The sequence below is a fragment of the Bos indicus genome, chromosome 20, assembly GCF_029378745.1.
Source record: "Bos indicus isolate NIAB-ARS_2022 breed Sahiwal x Tharparkar chromosome 20, NIAB-ARS_B.indTharparkar_mat_pri_1.0, whole genome shotgun sequence".
Taxonomy (NCBI): Eukaryota; Metazoa; Chordata; class Mammalia; order Artiodactyla; family Bovidae; genus Bos; species Bos indicus.
The window spans coordinates 13,505,866-13,524,520 of NC_091779.1; the positions used below are offsets into that span (position 1 = coordinate 13,505,866).

The window sequence follows — 18,655 nt, forward strand, 5'->3', positions numbered from 1 at the left end:
ACAGAGTCGGACACGACTGATGTGACTTAGCAGCAGCAGCAGCAGTAAGTACATGGGCTACTTCTAAGCTTCATATAAAAAAAAAAAAAAAAACCTTTGCAGAGTACAGAGGATTTTTAGGTACTGAAAATACTATGTTTGATTGCATAATGATGAATACATGTCATTATATGCATTGTGCTATCCACAGACTGCATTACACCAAGAGCAAACCATAATGTCAACTATGGACTTTGGGTGATTATGATTTTTCAACACAGGTTCATCAGTTCTAAGTACTATGGTGGTTTAATCACTCTGGTACCAAAGTGGGGATGCTGATAACGGTGGAAGCCATGCATGTGTGGGGACAGGTTACATATTTGGTAAATCTATGTGCATGTGTTAGTCACCTAGTCATGTCTAACTCTTTGTGACCCCACGGACTGTAGCTGGCCAGGCTCCTCTGTCCATGGAATTCTCCAGGCAAGAATACTAGTGGGTTGCCATTCCCTTCCAGAAGATATTCCCGATGACCCAAGGATTGAACCTGGGTCTCCTGCACTGCACACAGATTCGTTACCATCTGAGCCATTATGTGGCCTTGGGAAATCTCTATACTTGCCTCTTAGTTTTGCTGTTGATCTAGAATTGCTTTAAAAAGTAAAGTCTTTAGGAAAAAACAAAACTGTGTGCAGGATGGCACTGAATAAATCCTATTTAAGGAGAGCATTCTTCCAAAAATGGAAAATTGCTAGGCATGATAAGTGATTCAGTTATTTGCACTATCATAGCATCCCTCTCTCTTTTCAACACAGTTCCCAAAATGAGACCTCACTGGTGGTGATTAGAAAATGGGACTAATTTTTGTCTTCCATTTTCTCTAGGAGACCTAGCTAAGGAAGATAAATTCCCTGCTGAAAAATAACACGCAAGCAAACAGTCAATTACAAAGCACCCTATCACAACCTAGGGAAGAAATTCATGATCACGCAACCCACAACTTCTAATATTTTATCCACAGCTATATAAAGATTTCTTTATAAGACAATCTCAGATGGTGCTGGCTTTCAGAATGATTTTACTACTATACTAGCCACCCAAACAGCAACTCTTTCAAAACAATGCTGCCATCCGGGATATATATAAATACACACATAAATCTAAAACAAATATTTTATGTTATAATAGATACAGGCAACATTCCCTATTTTTTACTCTATGATAGTTAGGGTTACCAAATAAAATACAGGATGCCTGGTTAAACTTGAAGTTCAGATAAACAATAATTTTTTTAGTGAGAGAGGTGTCCTATACACTGCATGAAACACACTTACACTAAAAAATTACTATTTATTTGAAATTTGTAATTTAATTGGATGTCTTATATTTTTTGTCTTCTAAATCTGCCAGTCCAAATAAGAGTTTATTTTTTGGAAATGCCCCATATATTAAATTGATTTTTATGAGCCACTAATGAGTCTACACCCACAGCTTAAAAAACACTGTTGTTTGGGTGGTAAAACTATTGCAACTTTCTCTGCAAAAATAAGAAACTGAGTAGGGGATGAAGTCAGGTTAGAATTTAAGGGAAAAAAAGAAGTAACAACTAAAATATCTTAGCAAGCAAGTTGTTAATGGGAGAGGATGTTTCATGGCAACAAACCAACTTTCTCCTGCTAGTTGCTCCTATATTTCAGAAACATTAGGTCCTCCAAAGCCCTTCCAAACAAAACTGAAATGGGGAAAACAGAATAGTACCTCTGCAAAGCTGTTAAAAAAACAAAATTCTGATGTGATAACTAAAAGGACAATTTATCCTCAATTACTAGATCAAAAACTCATGAAAACTAGAAAAACATTAATTTCAATTCTTTGTCTAGGTAAATCTGTTGGCTGCAGAAACTATAGAGTCTTATTATCTACTTTGGGCTTCCCTGGTAGCTCAGCTGGTAAAGAATCCGCCTGCAATGCGGAAACTCCAGTTCAATTCCTGGGTCGGGAAGATCCCCTGGAGAAGGGAACTGCTACCACTCCAGTATTCTTGGGCTTCCCTGGTGGCTCATTTGGTAAAGAATCCGCCTGCAATGCAGGAGACCTGGGTTCGATCCCTGGGTTGGAATGATCCCTGGAGAAGGGAACTGCTACCCACTCCAGTATTCTGGCCTTGAGAATTTCATGGATTGTATAGTCCATGAGGTCCCAAAGAGTTGGACATGACTGAGTGACTTTCACTTCACTTTACTATCTACCTTAGTGGCTCTAACAAGCCTGGAATTAAATATAAAATTTTAAATTATTTGCATAAATAAGCCATTAACTTGAAAAGATAAAGCAATTAACTTCAAGAGATAAAGGTTAAAAATTCAATTTAAAAAACCTGAATTGTGTTACATATTCTAAAGATGAAATTAAACCAAAACAGGGGCAATAATATATACATATGTATCAGCATTATGGCAACACTAGGAATATCATATTTCTAGGCATAAAAATAACCAAAGGCAATTCTTGAAAGATCAGATTAACATACCTTTGGAAGCTCTTCAATCTGATTAGCATCTAAGTAGAGCTCCTCCAAAGTTTTCTCAAAAGTAAAAATCTCTTTGGGAACCTGTTCCAAACTGCAATGAGAATAATCAAGAGTAGTGACAGTCTCCTCTTCTCCTCGAAGACAACGACATGGTACCAACCGCACAAATAAACTTCGTTTTGTAGTCATTTTTAGACACTGAAATATGCAAACAAAAATAAGTTTAGTAAAAGCATTATAACAATTTTTCAAAACAAACTATTCCAGTTCAATTCTCAGAGTTTATACCTCACAGATAAATATTCCCTTCTGTAAACACACTCAACAGAATGCATTTACACTGCTTTCCTATCAAATTTTTTATATTTGTTGTTGTTGTTCAGTCACTAAGTCCTATCTGACTCTTTGTGATCCCATGGACTATAGGATGCCAGGCTCTCCTGTCCTTCACCATCTCCTGGAGTTTACTCAGAACCATTCATGTCCATTGAGTCAGTGATGCTATCCGCACATCTCAACCTCTGCCGCCCCCTTCTCCTTCTGCCCAGCAACAGGGTCTTTCCCAGTGAGCTGGGTCTTTCCCAGTGAGCTGGCTCTTTGCATCAAGTGACCAAAGTATTGGAGCTTCAGCTTCAGCATCAGTCCTTCCAATGAATACTCAGGGCTGATTTCCTGTAGGATTGACTGGTTTGATCTTGCAGTCCAGGAGACTCTCAAGAGTATTCTCCAACATCACACTTCGAAAGCATCAATTCTTCAGTGCTCAGTTTTCTTTATGGTCCAATTCTCACATGACCACTGGAAAAACCATAGCTTTGACTGTCCACGCCTTTGTTGGCAAAGTGATGTCTCTGCTTTTTAATATGCTGTTTAGGTTGGTCACAGCTTTCCGTCCAAGGAGCAAGCGTCTTTTTCATGGTTACAGTCACTGTCCACAGTGAATCTGGAACTCAAGGAAAAAAATGTCTGTCACTGCTTCCACATTTCCCCCTTCTATTTGTCATGAAGTGATGGGACCGGATACCATGATCTTAGCTTTTTTAATGTTGAAGTTTTAAGCCAGCTTTTTCACTCTCTTCTCTCACATTCATCAAGAGGCTCTTTAGTTTCTCTTCACTCTCTGCCATTACGATGGTATTATTTGCATACGATGAGGTTGTTGATATTTCTCCTGGCAATCAAGCTTGATATTCTAGCTTGATATTCATCCAGCCCAGCATTTTGCATAATGTACTCTGCAGAGAAGTTAAATAAGCAGGGTAACAATATACAGTCTTGTCTCACTACTTTCCCAATTTTGAACCAGTCTGTTGTTCCATGTCCGGTTCTAGCTATTGCTTCTTGACCTGCATACAGGTTTCTCAGGAGGCAGGTAAGGTAGTCTGGTATTTTCATCTCTTTAAGAATTTTCCACAGTTTGCTGTGATTCACAGTCAAAGGCTTTAGCATAGTCAATAAAGCAGAAATAGATGTTTTTCTGGAATTTCCTTGCTTTCTCTATGATCCAATGAATGTTGACAATTTGATCTCTGGTTCCTCTGCCTTTTCTAAATCCAGCTTGTACATCTGGAAGCTCTTAGTTCACGTACTGCTGCTGAGGCCTAGCTTGAAGGACTTAGAGCATAATCTTCCTAGCATGTGAAATGGGCACAATTACACTGTAATTTGAATGTTGTTTGGGATTGGAATGAAAACATATTTTCCAGTCTGGTGGCCCCTGCTGAGTTTTCCAAACTTGCTGACATATTGAGTGCAGCACTTTAACATCATCATCTTTTAGGATTTGAAATAACTCAGCTGGAATTCCATCCCCTCCATTATCTTTATTCGTAGTAATGCTTTTTAAGGCCCATTTCACTTCACACTCAAATTTATAGTGAATTTAAAAATAAACTCAAGCACTTTTGTACTTCACAAAATGATCCTAAAAGTAACCATTTGTTGTTGTTGTTTGTTCAGTCGCACAGTTGTGTCCGAATGTTTTCAATCCCGTGGACTGCAGTACACCAGGCCTCCCTGTCCATCACCACCTCCTGGAGCTTACTCAAACTCATGTCCATTGAGTTGGTGATGCCATCCAACCATCTCATCCTCTGTCGTTTTCTCCTCCATCAATCTTTCCCAGCATCAGGATCTTTTCTAATGAGTTGGCTCTTCACATCATGTGGCCAAAGTATTGAAGCTTCAGTTTCACCATCAGTCCCTCTAAAGAATATTCAGGGTTGATTTCCTTTAGGATTGACTGGTTTGATCTCTGTGCTGTCCAAAGGACTCTCAAGAGTCTTCTCCAACACCACAGTTCAAAGTAACCATTTATATGCTTCTAAAAGAACCATTTCAGAATGACACCTCCCTTATGGCAGAAAGCCAAGAAGAACTGAGGAGCCTCTTGATGAAAGTGAAAGAGGAGAGTAAAAAAGCTGGCTTAAAACTCAACATTCAGAAAACTAAGATCATGGCATCCGATCCCATCATTTCATGACAAACAGATGGGGAAACAATGGAAACAGTGAGAGACTTTATTTTCTTGGGCTCCAAAATCACTGAAGATGGTGACTGCAGCCATGAAATTAAAAGACGCTTGCTCCTTGGAAGAAAAGTTATGACAAACATAGACAGCATATTAAAAAGCAGAGACATTACTGTGCTGACAAAGGTCCGTCTAGTCAAAGCTATGGTTTTTCCAGTAGTCACATATGGATGTGAGAGTTGGACCATAAAGAAAGCTGAGCACTGAAGAATTGATGCTTTTGAACTGTGGTGTTGGAGAAGACTCTTGAGAGTCCCTTGGACTGCAAGGTCATCCAATCAGTCAATCCTAAAGGGAATCAACCCTGAATATTCATTGGCAGGACTGATGCTGAAGATGAAACTCCAATACTTTGGCCACCTTGGAAGAACTGACTCATTGGAAAAGATGCTGTTGCTGGGAAAGATTGAAGGCAGGAGGAGAAGGGATGACAGAGGATGATGGTTGGATGGCATCACTGACTTGATGGACATGAGTTTAAGCAAGCTCCGGGAGTTGGCGATGGACAGGGAAGCCTGGAGTGCTGCTGTCCATGGGATCGCAAAGAGTCGGACAGGACGGAGCTACTGAACTGAACTGAAAAGAACTAGGCTTTATAAGTCTGCTCATCAACAAGAAAAACCCTAATATAACAAAGAAATTTATTTAACTTCTGATTAAGAGCTGCTTCTTAATTAAGAACTTGACTATATGCAATTCTGAGTAGAAAAGTGGGAGTGCAAAGGTATTTTCAGGTCTCCCTAACCAGCCATTTAACTTTCCTGTAACTCTCCCACATCAGAATTCCTATCTATGCGAAGTATATTTTGTTTCAATTAATGCTGTTCTTTTAATTTTTCTAAAGTGTACAGATTTTATATTTGCTTAAGGTTACACACTAGAGAAGAAACTTGCTTCAATAAAGTGCTGCTGCTGCTGCTAAGTTGCTTAAGTCGTGTCCGACTCTGTGCAACTCCATAGACGGCAGCCCACCAGTGCAGACTTCATTTCAATCTAACTGGGGGAAAGATTCAATTCTGAATTAGTGAAAATTTTCAAGGCTAGTTTTATTAAGAACACATACATACATACAGAGGTTAATTCCAACTAGGAGGTTAACATTAATTTACTAAAAGAAAAAGCCCATCTCAATAAAATAAGAATGACTTCTAATTAATGTTATCAATTCTTTGCAAAATAATAATAAATTCTTGCCCTAGGCAGAAGACTCCATTAAAGTATTAGATTACTTCTACCCAGAGCCAAGACTAGGTTAAAGCCAGTGAGGCAAATGCCTCAGACACAGTAAAACCCTTCAGTAATCAAACTAAGTATTTTAATGCAACATTTTTGTAAAAAATCAAACTCTTAGAAAAATAATTCATTAATCCACGGTTAATTTAAAAGTAAAGACAGAATCAGTATGACTAATTTTTCTCTTTTGCCTCAGGCTCCAACATGAATCTGCAAGGCATTGATTCTAACTCTTCAAATTATATCATATTCTTAAAGTGTTTGACAGTAAGGGTTAAGTATTTCCCTAGCAAGTAAAGAAAAAAAAATCTGACTATTCTTACTTAATCACCATGTGCACCAGGCACTGTGCTAAATTCTTCATATAAACTATATGTTTATTCTCATTTCATCCTCATGTATCTTAAGGCATGTACTATTATCATCCCCACTTTCCATAAAGAAACTGATTCTGTACTCATACTGCACTATACTATTTCTCAATATATTAGGATATACTCATCTCAGAAATCAAACATCAATTGGTCTTTACTACATACTTCTCCTTTAGGGTTTATAGAGACAAACAACTGATGGGAGTTCAGGACAAAATACGGTACTCAGGGAATACTTAGTATCTTAACCTAAAGGAATTTGAGAAAATAGCAGAAGCAGGAAGGTCACTCTGATCTCTGTGCCTTTCCCCCCGAAACAGGTCATAAAAATGTTTCTGTTAAAGGGGTCTTCTTTATACTAGAAGGTATCTCTAAAGACGAAGGGAGAGAAATTCTAATGAACAGGGCCTGCTAAATCTCCCCGTTTACTACATTTACTCTTTGACCTATTGTATTTCTACACAACAGTCCACTTCATCAAACATCACATAAAAATACTTGTTTAACTGTTTCTTTGGGTCTTCCTTTCCTTACAAAGGCTCCCTGTGTCCTTTAAAACTTACATTAAACAAATGAATACATTTTTCTCCTGTTAATCTGTCTTTGTCAGTTAAATTTTCAGACCCAGCCAGGAACCCTAACAGGGGGAAGGGAAAATTTTTCCTTCCTTACACTAATAATGTCAAACATCAAATGTTTCTATCTAAAATTTCTGTGTCATGGGGATGTAATGTACAGCATGGTGACTACAGCTAATAATACTGTACTGCATATCTGCAAGTTGCTAAGACAGCAGATTGAAAGCTCTCATCACACACACACACAAATTGCTTCTATGTATGGTGATGGATGGTTGCTAGACATATTATAAGGATCATTTTCCAACATATGCTAAGTCGCTTCAGTTGTGGCCGACTCTGTGCGACCCCATAGACGGCAGCCCACCAGGCTCCCCCGTCCCTGGGATTCTCCAGGCAAGAACACTGGAGTGGGTTGCCATTTCCTTCTCCAGTGCATGAAAGTGAAAAGCGAAAGTGAAGTCGCTCAATATCGTCAGACCCTCAGCGACCCCATGGACTGCAGCCTATCAGGCTCCTCCATCCATGGAATTTTCCAGGCAAGAGTAGTGGAGTGGGGTGCCATTGCCTTCTTTGTCCAACATATACAAATACTAATCATTATGTCATATACTTCAAACTAATGTAATGTTATATATAAACTATACCTCAATAAAAAAAAAGTTACTTTGTCAATAAAGTTTACTGAATATGCTTCAGTTCAGTTCAGTTCAGTCACTCAGTCCTGTCCAACTCTTTGCGACCCCATGAATCACACCACGCCAGGCCTCCCTGTCCATCACAAACTCCCGGAGTTCACTCAGACTCATGTCCATCGATTCGGTGATGCCATCCAGCCATCTCATCCTCTGTCGTCCCCTTCTCCTCCTGCCCCCAATCCCTCCCAGCATCAGTCTTTTCCAATGAGTCAACTCTTCGCATGAGGTGGCCAAAGTACTGGAGTTTCAGCTTTAGCATCATTCCTTCCAAAGAACATCCAGGGCTGATCTTGCAGTCCAAGGGACTCTCAAGAGTTTTCTCCCACACCACAGTTTTATGAAGGTGCATTTTACTCAGAAAAAGCAGTTTTATTGACCTAATAAGAATTTAATCACTAAAGGGGAATTTAGCTTATACTTGTATGTTTAATGAGATAATGAAAAAAAGATTCTAAAAATGAATATACACTTTCTTTTTCAACTGATAATGACTTAGGGGGGACATTTAAGAAAAGTGGGGAAAAAACTATCTGCTTTGTCCAATATGGTAGACAGAGTGGCATTTTAACCTGAAAATTCAAGTTAAATCAAATGAAATTTTAAATCTAGTTTCTTAGTCACACTGACTATATTGTAAATGCTCAATACTCACAGGTGGCTAATGGATACCATACTGAGTAAAAAAAGATAAGGAACATTTCTATTACTGTAGAGACAGCACTAATATAATACTTCAAACTATTACTCTGGTTCATATTATAACTACTATATGCTTATACTTATATATGATAGTATTCAATAATTTGCAAAATATGTCCTAAAAAAATCCATTTTCCAGAAATCATAATGGATTTGAAAGCGTTAACTCCCAGCTGAGAATAATGGAACATGACACACTATTACCAAATACAATGATTTAAGAGTGTGGGGATTTCCCTGGTGGTCCAGTGCTTAAGACTCCACACTCCTTATAAAGACAGCATGGCTTCAATCCCTGGTCTGGAAATTAAGATCTCCTGTGCTACACAGAGTGGTCAGTAAAAAAGAAGAGTATATTTATTTTAGTATATTATTTAGTATATTAAATCGTATGTGCAGGGCACTTGAGGTAGAAGGCAATTTACAGGGCAGAATAATTGCTAATGGAAGTAAAATGACCTCTAAGACGTTTCTGTAGTCCTAATAATACTGCAGAACTTCTCAGAAAAGAATGTGAATTCAGAAAAAAAAAAACTAGATACTTAGCTTTAGGAAACCACAAAGAGTTTATATTTCAAATGAAAACTTTGAGAATTAAAAAACAAAACAAAACAGAACTTCCTGTGGACAGAGGCAGTGAAAAGGACAATTGAGACCTCAGAATAAATTCAGTGGTCCTTGAACAAATACAAAAATGGATCCTAATTTAGCAGACTAAAACTGCTAATTGATAAGAAAGGAGGGGGACCTTAATTATTGACGTCAGAGGAGGAAAGCACCACATGAGAGAGAAATGAGTAACCAAATTCAAAGAGATCCTCCCTTATACAATACTGCAAGGAAGTAAAGCACAGGGAGAAAGACTGACTTGATCTGAACAGGAAGTGATCCACATGGGGACTGTTCATTAAACTTTTAGTGCTGTGATTTAAGAGCCACTTTATAAATCAGGCTTAAAATGGCAGATACAAAAACAGTGGAGGAAGAGGCGCCAACCAAATAAAAGGCATAGTAATAATGCAAACACTTTCTAACAAAAGAAATTAAAACTACTTACCACTGGGTTGAATTTATCTCCCTGATGTTTCTTAATTGAGCCAACATTCTATGAAAACAAAAAAAAGAAACAAAATTAACAATAAAAATAATCTTTATGATTTTAAGGAACATCTCTTCCAATTTCTTATTTATCTCAAAATCTAAATTAAAATCCTGTATAATTCAGTCACATAAACTCACACACACAAAATTGCTAATTTCTCAATAGTAACTGGATTTATTGTTCATAATATTTTTAGACTATTGAGAGCCCTCACCTATATTAACAGATACCACTCTACCTACCATTAAAATCCCATTTATTTGAGCTTACTGGGAAACAATAAAAGTTTTCCCAAGCAAATACACTCTAATCACCAATTATACTTAAAATTTAGTAGTTTTTGGTGGTTCTTTGTGGCAAACACTGTTAACTGCTTATCAGTCTTTTCCCTCTTTTCAGAAGTTTCTCTTATTCAAGGTGGTAATGGACCTAGCTAAATACCCACTTTTAGCTTTCCAAGAAGGGTGGACAAGTGACAGATGACACAGTTAAGCTCAATGACACGTACTTAGAAGTCTACTTTGGGGGTAGAATGGTAGTGGATTCTGGAAAAACATCTGTTTCCTTATCTAGGGACGGGTGTGAACATGATGACTATGAATCAACAAGCATGAGGATTAAAAGCCTACCAATAAGGCTGATAAAATAGAAAGACAAAGCAGGCTGGGGTCTCTTAACAGCACTGCTGAGCAGCTGAGCCAATGCCAACCACAGAAATACCTGGATTTCTTGATGTGTAAGAAAATCAAATCCTCTATTTGCTTAAACCATTGTTAGGTTTTCTGTACCTGAAACCAACACATTCCAAAACAGGACAGCCCCAAACCCAAAACAGCAGCATTAATTAAAAGTACATACATCATGAATAATCTTTTTCTGAAAAGCTCAGTGATATTAATAAATACGTGTTTCAGAATTTTAAAGTGTCACTCTAAATATATTAGACTATTTGTCCTTATAAAAAATTGTTTAGGACTGCTGAGTTAACTTTCTCCACAAATTCTACACATAGCACATACCACAAAAAACACCTCTGTGTATATCAAGCAAAGATGGCCACTTATTTTGTCACGCAACATACTCCTACAAACATGGTAGTCTGATAAAATGGGACTAACAACTAATTGAGATGGAATATGGCTACAGAAGGAGGTTAGTGAGAAGAAAAGTTTGTGTTTAGAGACTTGAGTTTGAAATACCTGAAAGCTGTCCTAGTGGGATCTTATGTAGACAGTTGCATGAATATCCAGAGATGTGGAAAGAAATCCAAACTGAGACTATAAATTTGGAAGTTATCTGTTTAGAGATATTTAAAGTAATGAAATTAGGGACTTCCTTGGTGGTGCAATGTTAAGAATCTGTCTTTCAATGCAGGGGACAGAGATTCAATCCCTGGTCAGGGAACTAAGATCCCACATGCCACTGAGCAACTAAGCCCACATGCTCTGGGACCCACAGATCCTGAGTGCTGCAACTAAGACCTGACACAGCCAAATAACTAAATAAATATTAAAAAATTAACAAAGTTATAAATTACATGAAAGAATCAAGGGCATCAACGTGGATAGAAGAGTACAAGTTCAAAAAGAAAGGAATGAAGGAAGAAAACAAATTCAATGGTTGAGCCCTGAGATACTATAAAAATAGAGGTCATAAAGAAGAGAAGAGAACCAGCAAAGGACACTGAAAAGAGGCAGTGAGTCAAGAGAAAGCACCCCTCATTCACCCAAAGTATATTCTAAAAGCTAAATGGAAAAAATTATTTCAAGGAGGAAGTTATCAACTATGTTAGTAAGAACTTTAACTGCCACTGTTTAATAAGGTAAAGGTCACTGATTATCTTACTGAGGAGTAATGAGACAAAATGCTGTTTGTAGGGGATTCAAGAAATAGAAGGATAACATCATAGCAAATATAGACAACCCAGGTAGTTCAGTTATTAAGGACACTGAAAAATACAGGAGGAGTGAGAATAGATGGCAAGTCAAGACTCACAATAATGGATGTGTAGGGAATAATCTAGTAAGAGAAAGATACATTTTTATAAACAGATTTGGAAAACCATTCATAGACCATCCCAACAAAGGTTCCAGCCAGTTGAAAGAAAAAAGTTGCTCATGGACCCAAAAAAAACCTTGGGTGCCATGGTACACCTTAGGGTTATTTTTCAAAACTACAGATTACTGTAGCTTCTCCCTTAGAGATTCAGATTTAGAAGATTAGCTATAATTCAAGATTCTTTATCATAAAGAAAATGATGTGATTTTTTTCCCCCTAACAGTTTCAACAATAATCCACAGTCGTATATCTATATTCAAATTACCATCTTTTCCCCTTCCCATTCTTTTTTGATAAACTCTCATTTGGGAAATATTTGTAACTGAAAAGTGAAATCACTGTAAAAGTTTTAAAAAATATAGTATGTATACTTCCCTATGGATCTGAAGAGATCACAAGTTATACTTGGCTAGATTTAAGAGAAATCTTATGTTGGAATGATCTTTTTAAATAAGAGTTCAGAAGTTAAAATGCACAACAAAGGCTCCTCAGGCATGCCCATAGCTATCAGATGGTGTTTAGTTGTTCTGAAAGATTTTAGTTTAATTATGGCTATCATATTTACTAATCTGTATTTGATACAACCTGTGCTTACTTCTGAGGAACTTTATGAACATTATTAACCCATTACCTATAAGTACATGCTAGTAAACAATGAAAATAGTTATATGTAAAAGAACAAGAATAAAAAGGTAAGAAACTTATGTAATGAAAAAAACAAATACTGTAAAGGAGCACTTGATCCTGAAGGATAAAAATAATTATATGTATAAAATGTGCTATGCCTTACAGCACATACAGCAAGAGGTGAGGAAAGAAGGCTGATGAAATAGCTACATGTCTCTTAAGGTCAGCATTGCTGTCTGACCCCTGCTCAGTTCAGTTCAGTTCAGTCACTCAGTCGTGTCCGACTCTTTGCGACCCCATGAATCACAGCATGCCAGGCCTCCCTGTCCATCACCAACTCCTGGAGTTTACACACACTCATGTCCATCGAGTCAGTGATGCCATCCAGCCATCTCATCCTCTGTCATCCCCTTCTCCTCCTGCCCTCAATCCCTCCCAGCATCAGGGTCTTTTCCAATGAGTCAACTCTTCTCATCAGGTGGCAGAGTATTGGAGTTTCAGCTTCAGCATCAGTCCTTCCAATGAACACACAGGACTGATCTCCTTCAGAATGGACTGGTTGGATCTCTCTGAAGTCCAGGGGACTCTCAAGAGTCTTCTCCAACACCACACTTCAAAAGCATCAATTCTTCGGCGCTCAGCCTTCTTCACAGTCCAACTCTCACATCCATACATGACCACAGGAAAAACCATAGCCTTGACTAGACGGACTTTTGTTGGCAAAGTAATGTCTCTGCTTTTGAATTATGCTATCTAGGTTGGTCATAACTTTCCTTCCAAGGAGTAAGCGTCTTTTAATTTCATGGCTGCAAACATCATCTGAAGTGATTTTGGAGCCCCCCAAAATAAAGTCTGACACTGTTTCCACTGTTTCCCATCTATTTCCCATGAAGTGATGGGACCAGATGCCATGACCTTAGTTTTCTGAATGCTGATAGAAAGTTTCGTCAATGCCAGCAACGTTAACCAAACAAACTTTTATATCAAACAATGGTTACATATATATGTTAAAAAAACTTAAGGTCGAATAAAGCAATTGACATACATATTGAAGTTATAAGGAGTTCCCACAGCTGCAGAAATTTCCACTTTTATATTTTTACATAATTTACATAATAAAATAGACCTTTAAAGTATAGTTTGGCAAATGCATACATCCATATAACCAACAGCAATCAAGATATAAAATCTTTCCTCACCCAAGAAAAATTCCTATGTGCCACTTTCCAGTCAATACCCTCACCAAGACAACCTGTCCTAGATAAGAGTGCTATGACATTTGTGTACAAGTATTAATGAGAATGTAGGCTTCAGTTCTTGCAGGTAAATAAAGGGGAGTGAAACTGCTAGATCACAGTTCATAAAGAAAGCTAAGTGTCAAAGAACTGATGCTTTTGAACTGTGGTGTTGGAAAAGACTCTTGAGAATCCCTTGGACTGCAACCAGTCAATCCTAAAGGAAATCAACCCTGAATATTCCTTGGAAGGACTGACACTAAAGCTGAAGTTCCAATACTTTGGCCACCTGATGTGAAGAACTGACTCTGGAAAAGACCCTGATGCTGGGAAAGATTGAAGGCAGGAGGAGTAGGGGATGGCAGAGGATCAGATGGTTGGATGGCATCACCAACTTGATGGACATGACTTTGAGCAAGCTCCAGGAGTTGGTGATGGACAGGGAAGCCTGGCATGCTACGGTCCATGGGGTCGCAAAGAGTGGGATACAACTGAGTGACTGAACTGAACTGAGTCTACAGGCATGTTTAATTTTATTCTTAAAAAATAAACAAATCATTTTAGAAAGTAGTTTTACCACTTACCACTCCCAGAGTTCCAATTAAATTTTCACCAACACTTGATATTCTCAGTCTTTCTTAATCTTAATCTATGTAGTAGGTGAAAATCAGTATCTCACTGTATTTTTGTTTTGCATTTCTCTAATTACAAAATGGCATAGCAGAGCCTTATCTGTATTTGGACCTTGGTTAGATGATAAAGATACTGGACTCAAGTCTGACATGACACTCTAGTGAGAAGAGTGATAAGATTTTGTATATGGGAAGAATGAATATTATTGTGCAAGCAGATACACTATATAAGAAAATAATTCTCCATGAGCATCTCACATTTCTGCATAGCCTGGGTCATTTACAGCCAATTTAAGATGTTTATATAAGGATACATTCCAGATAATAACATTTAGCAACACTGAGGCAGTTCAATGTCTTCTCTCCAGAGATCGTTGTTCACTGTTTCGTCGCTAAATCATGGCCAACACTTTGTGACCCTGTGGACTGCAGTACACCAGCACACCTTCCCTGTCCTTCACCGTCTCCTGGAGTTTGCCCAAATTCATGTCCATTGAGTTGGTGATGCTATCTAATCATCTCATCCCCTGCCGCCAGAGAAGATTTGTTTAAATTCCAGAGTAAAGGTAAGGTTTCTCTCTCTCACTCTCCTGAGGACAGGACAAGTCATGAGTGGTCCTATGTGTGGTCAGGTTTCCCAATTCAGGGTTCCCTTCTTCAGTGCACACTACTACCTGTGCAGATCCCATCTGACCTTCACTGTGAAGCCCTATGAAGACTCAGGCTCAAGTAACCAACACAAGTACTGCCCTGGTGGCTGCTTGCTTTCCAGGGAGTAATAAACCCTTTGTCTCTGGTTTGTGTTTTCTGGCAAGTTAACACAGTACCTTGTAAATAGGGTAAAATCCCAGACCTCTGACCTGAGATTTAACCACTATGAATCAAGAAACAGGGCCACAATGCCTTTCACCACCAAGATTAAGAGATCCAGAGTCTATTCCCCACTGCTTGAAATTGGGCTGACTGGAGGAGGAGATGGCAACCCACTCCAGTATTTCTGCCTGGGAAATCCCATGGACAGAGGAGCCTTGGCAGGCTACAGCCCCATGGGGTCACAAGAGAGTTAGAAGTGACTTGGTGACTAAACAACAATGACTTGCTTATGCCAACTCAGTGTGGCAGAAGTTAAGCAAACAACAGTGCCTCTGCCTCAAGAAGATTTACTACTACTGCTTTACCTTCCTTGAATGCAGCCCTGAGGACATGATGCCATAAAGAAGCCAGGGATAAAAGACCACATGCTGATTCACAAGTTCAAGAGTTATATAAATTGCTCTAAACATTAAGTTTACCAATTATACTGATTTTTTTCCAATGAGAAAATTTTACAATTTGTTCATTTACATGGGACATTTTCCATTTCGCTCATTTTCTCTATATTTTCTGCCTTTTTATTTGTTTTGAATTTGTCTTTTTCTCTTAGGCTAAAACTTATTAAGTAATGATTCTAATATTTTCTTCTTCTTCAAGATTTAAAGCTATGAATTCTGAAGTTCACTTCATAAATGTTGATATGTTGTCTTTCCATTTGTTTAAAATGTTCATTTTCCATTTGATTTATTCTTTTAACCATGAGTTATTCAGAATCACCTTAATTTTAAAACATTCAGACTGGGAATTCTCTAAGAGTTCAGTGGTTAGGACTCTGAGCTTCCACTGCCAAGTGCCTGGGGTTCAATCCCTGGCCAGGAAACTAAGATCCCGCAAGCTTCATGGTATGGCTAAAAAAAAACAAAAAACACCACCATTCAGGGATCTCCTAATTCCATTACTTCATGGCAAATAGATGGGGAAACAATGGAAAAAATGAGAGACAATTTTGGGGGGCTTCAAAATCACCACAGATGGTGACTGCAGCCATGAAATTAAGAGACTCTTCTTGCTCCTTGGAAGAAAAGCTATGACCGACCTAGACAGAATATTAAAAAGCAGAGCTATTGCTTTGCCAACAAAGGTCTGTCAAGTTAAAGCTATGGTTTTTCCAGTAGTCATGTATGGATATGAGAGCTGGACTATAAAGAAAAAGAAAGCTGAGTGCCAAAGAATTGATGCTTTTGAACTATGCCACTGGAGAAGACTCTTGAGAGTCACTTGGACAGCAAGGAGATCAAACCAGTCAATCCTAAAGGAAGTCAGTCCTGAATATTCTTTGGACGGACTGATGGTGAAGCTGAAAACACCAATACTTTGGCCACTTGATGCAAAGAACTGACTCTTTGGAAAAGACCCTGAAAGAAAGACTGAAGCCGTGAGGAGAAGGGGACAACAGAGGATGAGATGGTTGGACAGCATCACCGACTTCATTGACATGAGTTTGAGTAAGCTCCAAGAGTTGGTGATGGACATGGAGGCCTGGCGTGCTGCAGTCCATGGGGTCACAAAAGAGTTGGACAGAACTGAGCAACTGAACTGAATTCTCATTTGTTATTGATTTCTAACTTAATTTCACTGTAGACAAAGAAAATATTATAATTTCAAGTCTTCCACAGTATGTTGAAGTTCTGACATCCTCACATGAGATCTACCTTGGTGTTTCATATATATTTAAATGTCACATTCTGCATCTCTTGGGCTTAGTATTCAAAAAATGTCATGTGAAACTGATTGACAGTGGTGTTCAAATCTTCCATACCCTTCCTAATTTATGGTTTCTTTTTCTACTAATTACTGAAAAGTACTGAAATCTCTAAGTATAAATGTCCATTTCTCCTTTTATTTCTATCAAATTTTATTTCATGTATTCTGAATATTTTGTAAATATACATTTAGGGTTCTTATATCTTCTTGATAAATGGATCCTTTTATCATTATAAAATGTCCTTTTACTCTAATAATCCTTAAAGTATATTTTGCTATAACAACTTTCTTTTGATAAGTGTTAGTATACCTTTTCCCACTATTGCTTTTAACCAAATTTGTTTTTAAATTGCCCATTTGTACAAAGCATATAGTTGGTTCTTGCTATTTTATCCAACCTGACCATTTCTATGTTTCAATGCTTGGCTTAGACCATTTGTATTTAATATAATTACTTGTATAATTTAAGTTTATTGCATTACTATTTATTTTTAACTTGTTCTTTGTTCCTGTTTTCCTGCCTCCAAATATAGTTATTTCCCTATATAATCTCATTGTGCGGACTTTTAAGTCATACACACACAACACAAGTATTTTGGCTGCTCTAGGAATGTACAGCACATATTCTTAATTCATCATAGTCCACCTTCAAATAATATTATACTATTCTAATTACATACATAATTTTATATATAACAAATGCAAAAGAGTATAATGTGTTTGTTTATACTCTCATGTTTCATGCTATGGTCATAAACTTTACTTCCATATATTATAAATCCCAGGGCTTCCCAGGTGGTGCGGGGGTAAAGAATGTGCCTGCCAACACGGGAGGTGTAGAGTAGGAAATGGCAACCGACTCCAGTATTGCTGCCTGGAAAATTTCATGTCAGATAAGTCTGTCAGGTCACTTGGACAGCAAGGAGATCAAACCAGTCAATCCTAAACGAAGTCAGTCCTGAATATTCTTTGGAAGGACTGATGGTGACGCAGTGCATGGGGTCTCAAAAAGTTGGAAACACCTGAGTGTGCACGCATGCACACACACACACACACACACACACACACACATTCACTGTCACTTATATAAATTTAAAGACCAGAAAACAGACTTCTGTATTTATTCACACACTCACCATTTCTTATGGTCTATTTCTTATAACAGATTTGCTATCAAGGCCATTTGAGCAGTGTTTTTAAAGATACTGCATTTTTTAGTTCTAGAATATGCATTTGGTATTTTTCCAAAGTTTCCATCACTCTCCTGAAATACTCAACCCCTCACATGCTATCCTGCTTTAAAATAACTGTCTCCTAACTCACTGACTCCTAACTCTGGGTCATCTAAGAAGTCTGTTCACTGTTTTCTCTTAATTATATAATCATATTTTCCTGTTTTATGTTTCATATTTTTTCATAGTATTCTAAATCCTTTTTATGAGGGTTGAGAAATGAGCGTAAAACTGTTAAGTTTTCTTTATTTCTCAGAGAATTATGCTCTTCCCTCAGTTAGGATGTATGCATGCATGCTCAATCAGTCGCTCAGTCATGTCAGACTCTTTATAACCCCATGGACTGCAGCCCGCCACGCTCCTCTGCCCATGGAATTTTCCAGGCAAGAATGCTAGAGTGCCTTGCCATTTCCTACCCTTGTGTCTCCTGTATTGGCAGGCAGATTCTTTACCATTGAGCTACATGGGAAACCCCTAGTTAGAATGAGTCACGGATAATTCAGATTTCTAGCAGATTCAATTTGAGCTGAAACTGGCTGCAGCTTTCAGTTCTGCAGCTTTCAGACTG

At 38.0% G+C, this 18,655-nt stretch overlaps 1 protein-coding gene across 10 annotated transcripts in view; it reads right to left on the reverse strand.

The window, feature by feature from the left end:
• Positions 1-18,655, reverse strand: part of ERBIN (erbb2 interacting protein) — a 130,359-nt gene that overhangs the window by 74,020 nt on the left and 37,684 nt on the right. For all 10 annotated transcript variants that reach the window (XM_019982799.2, XM_019982794.2, XM_070774610.1 and 7 more), the window contains exons 2-3: positions 9,682-9,729; positions 2,513-2,710 (exon numbers count right to left, since the gene is read on the reverse strand). In XM_019982799.2, the coding sequence (XP_019838358.2) occupies positions 2,513-2,701 (189 nt within the window). In that variant the 5' untranslated portion in view covers positions 2,702-2,710; positions 9,682-9,729. The remainder of the gene's footprint in view (positions 1-2,512; positions 2,711-9,681; positions 9,730-18,655) is intronic.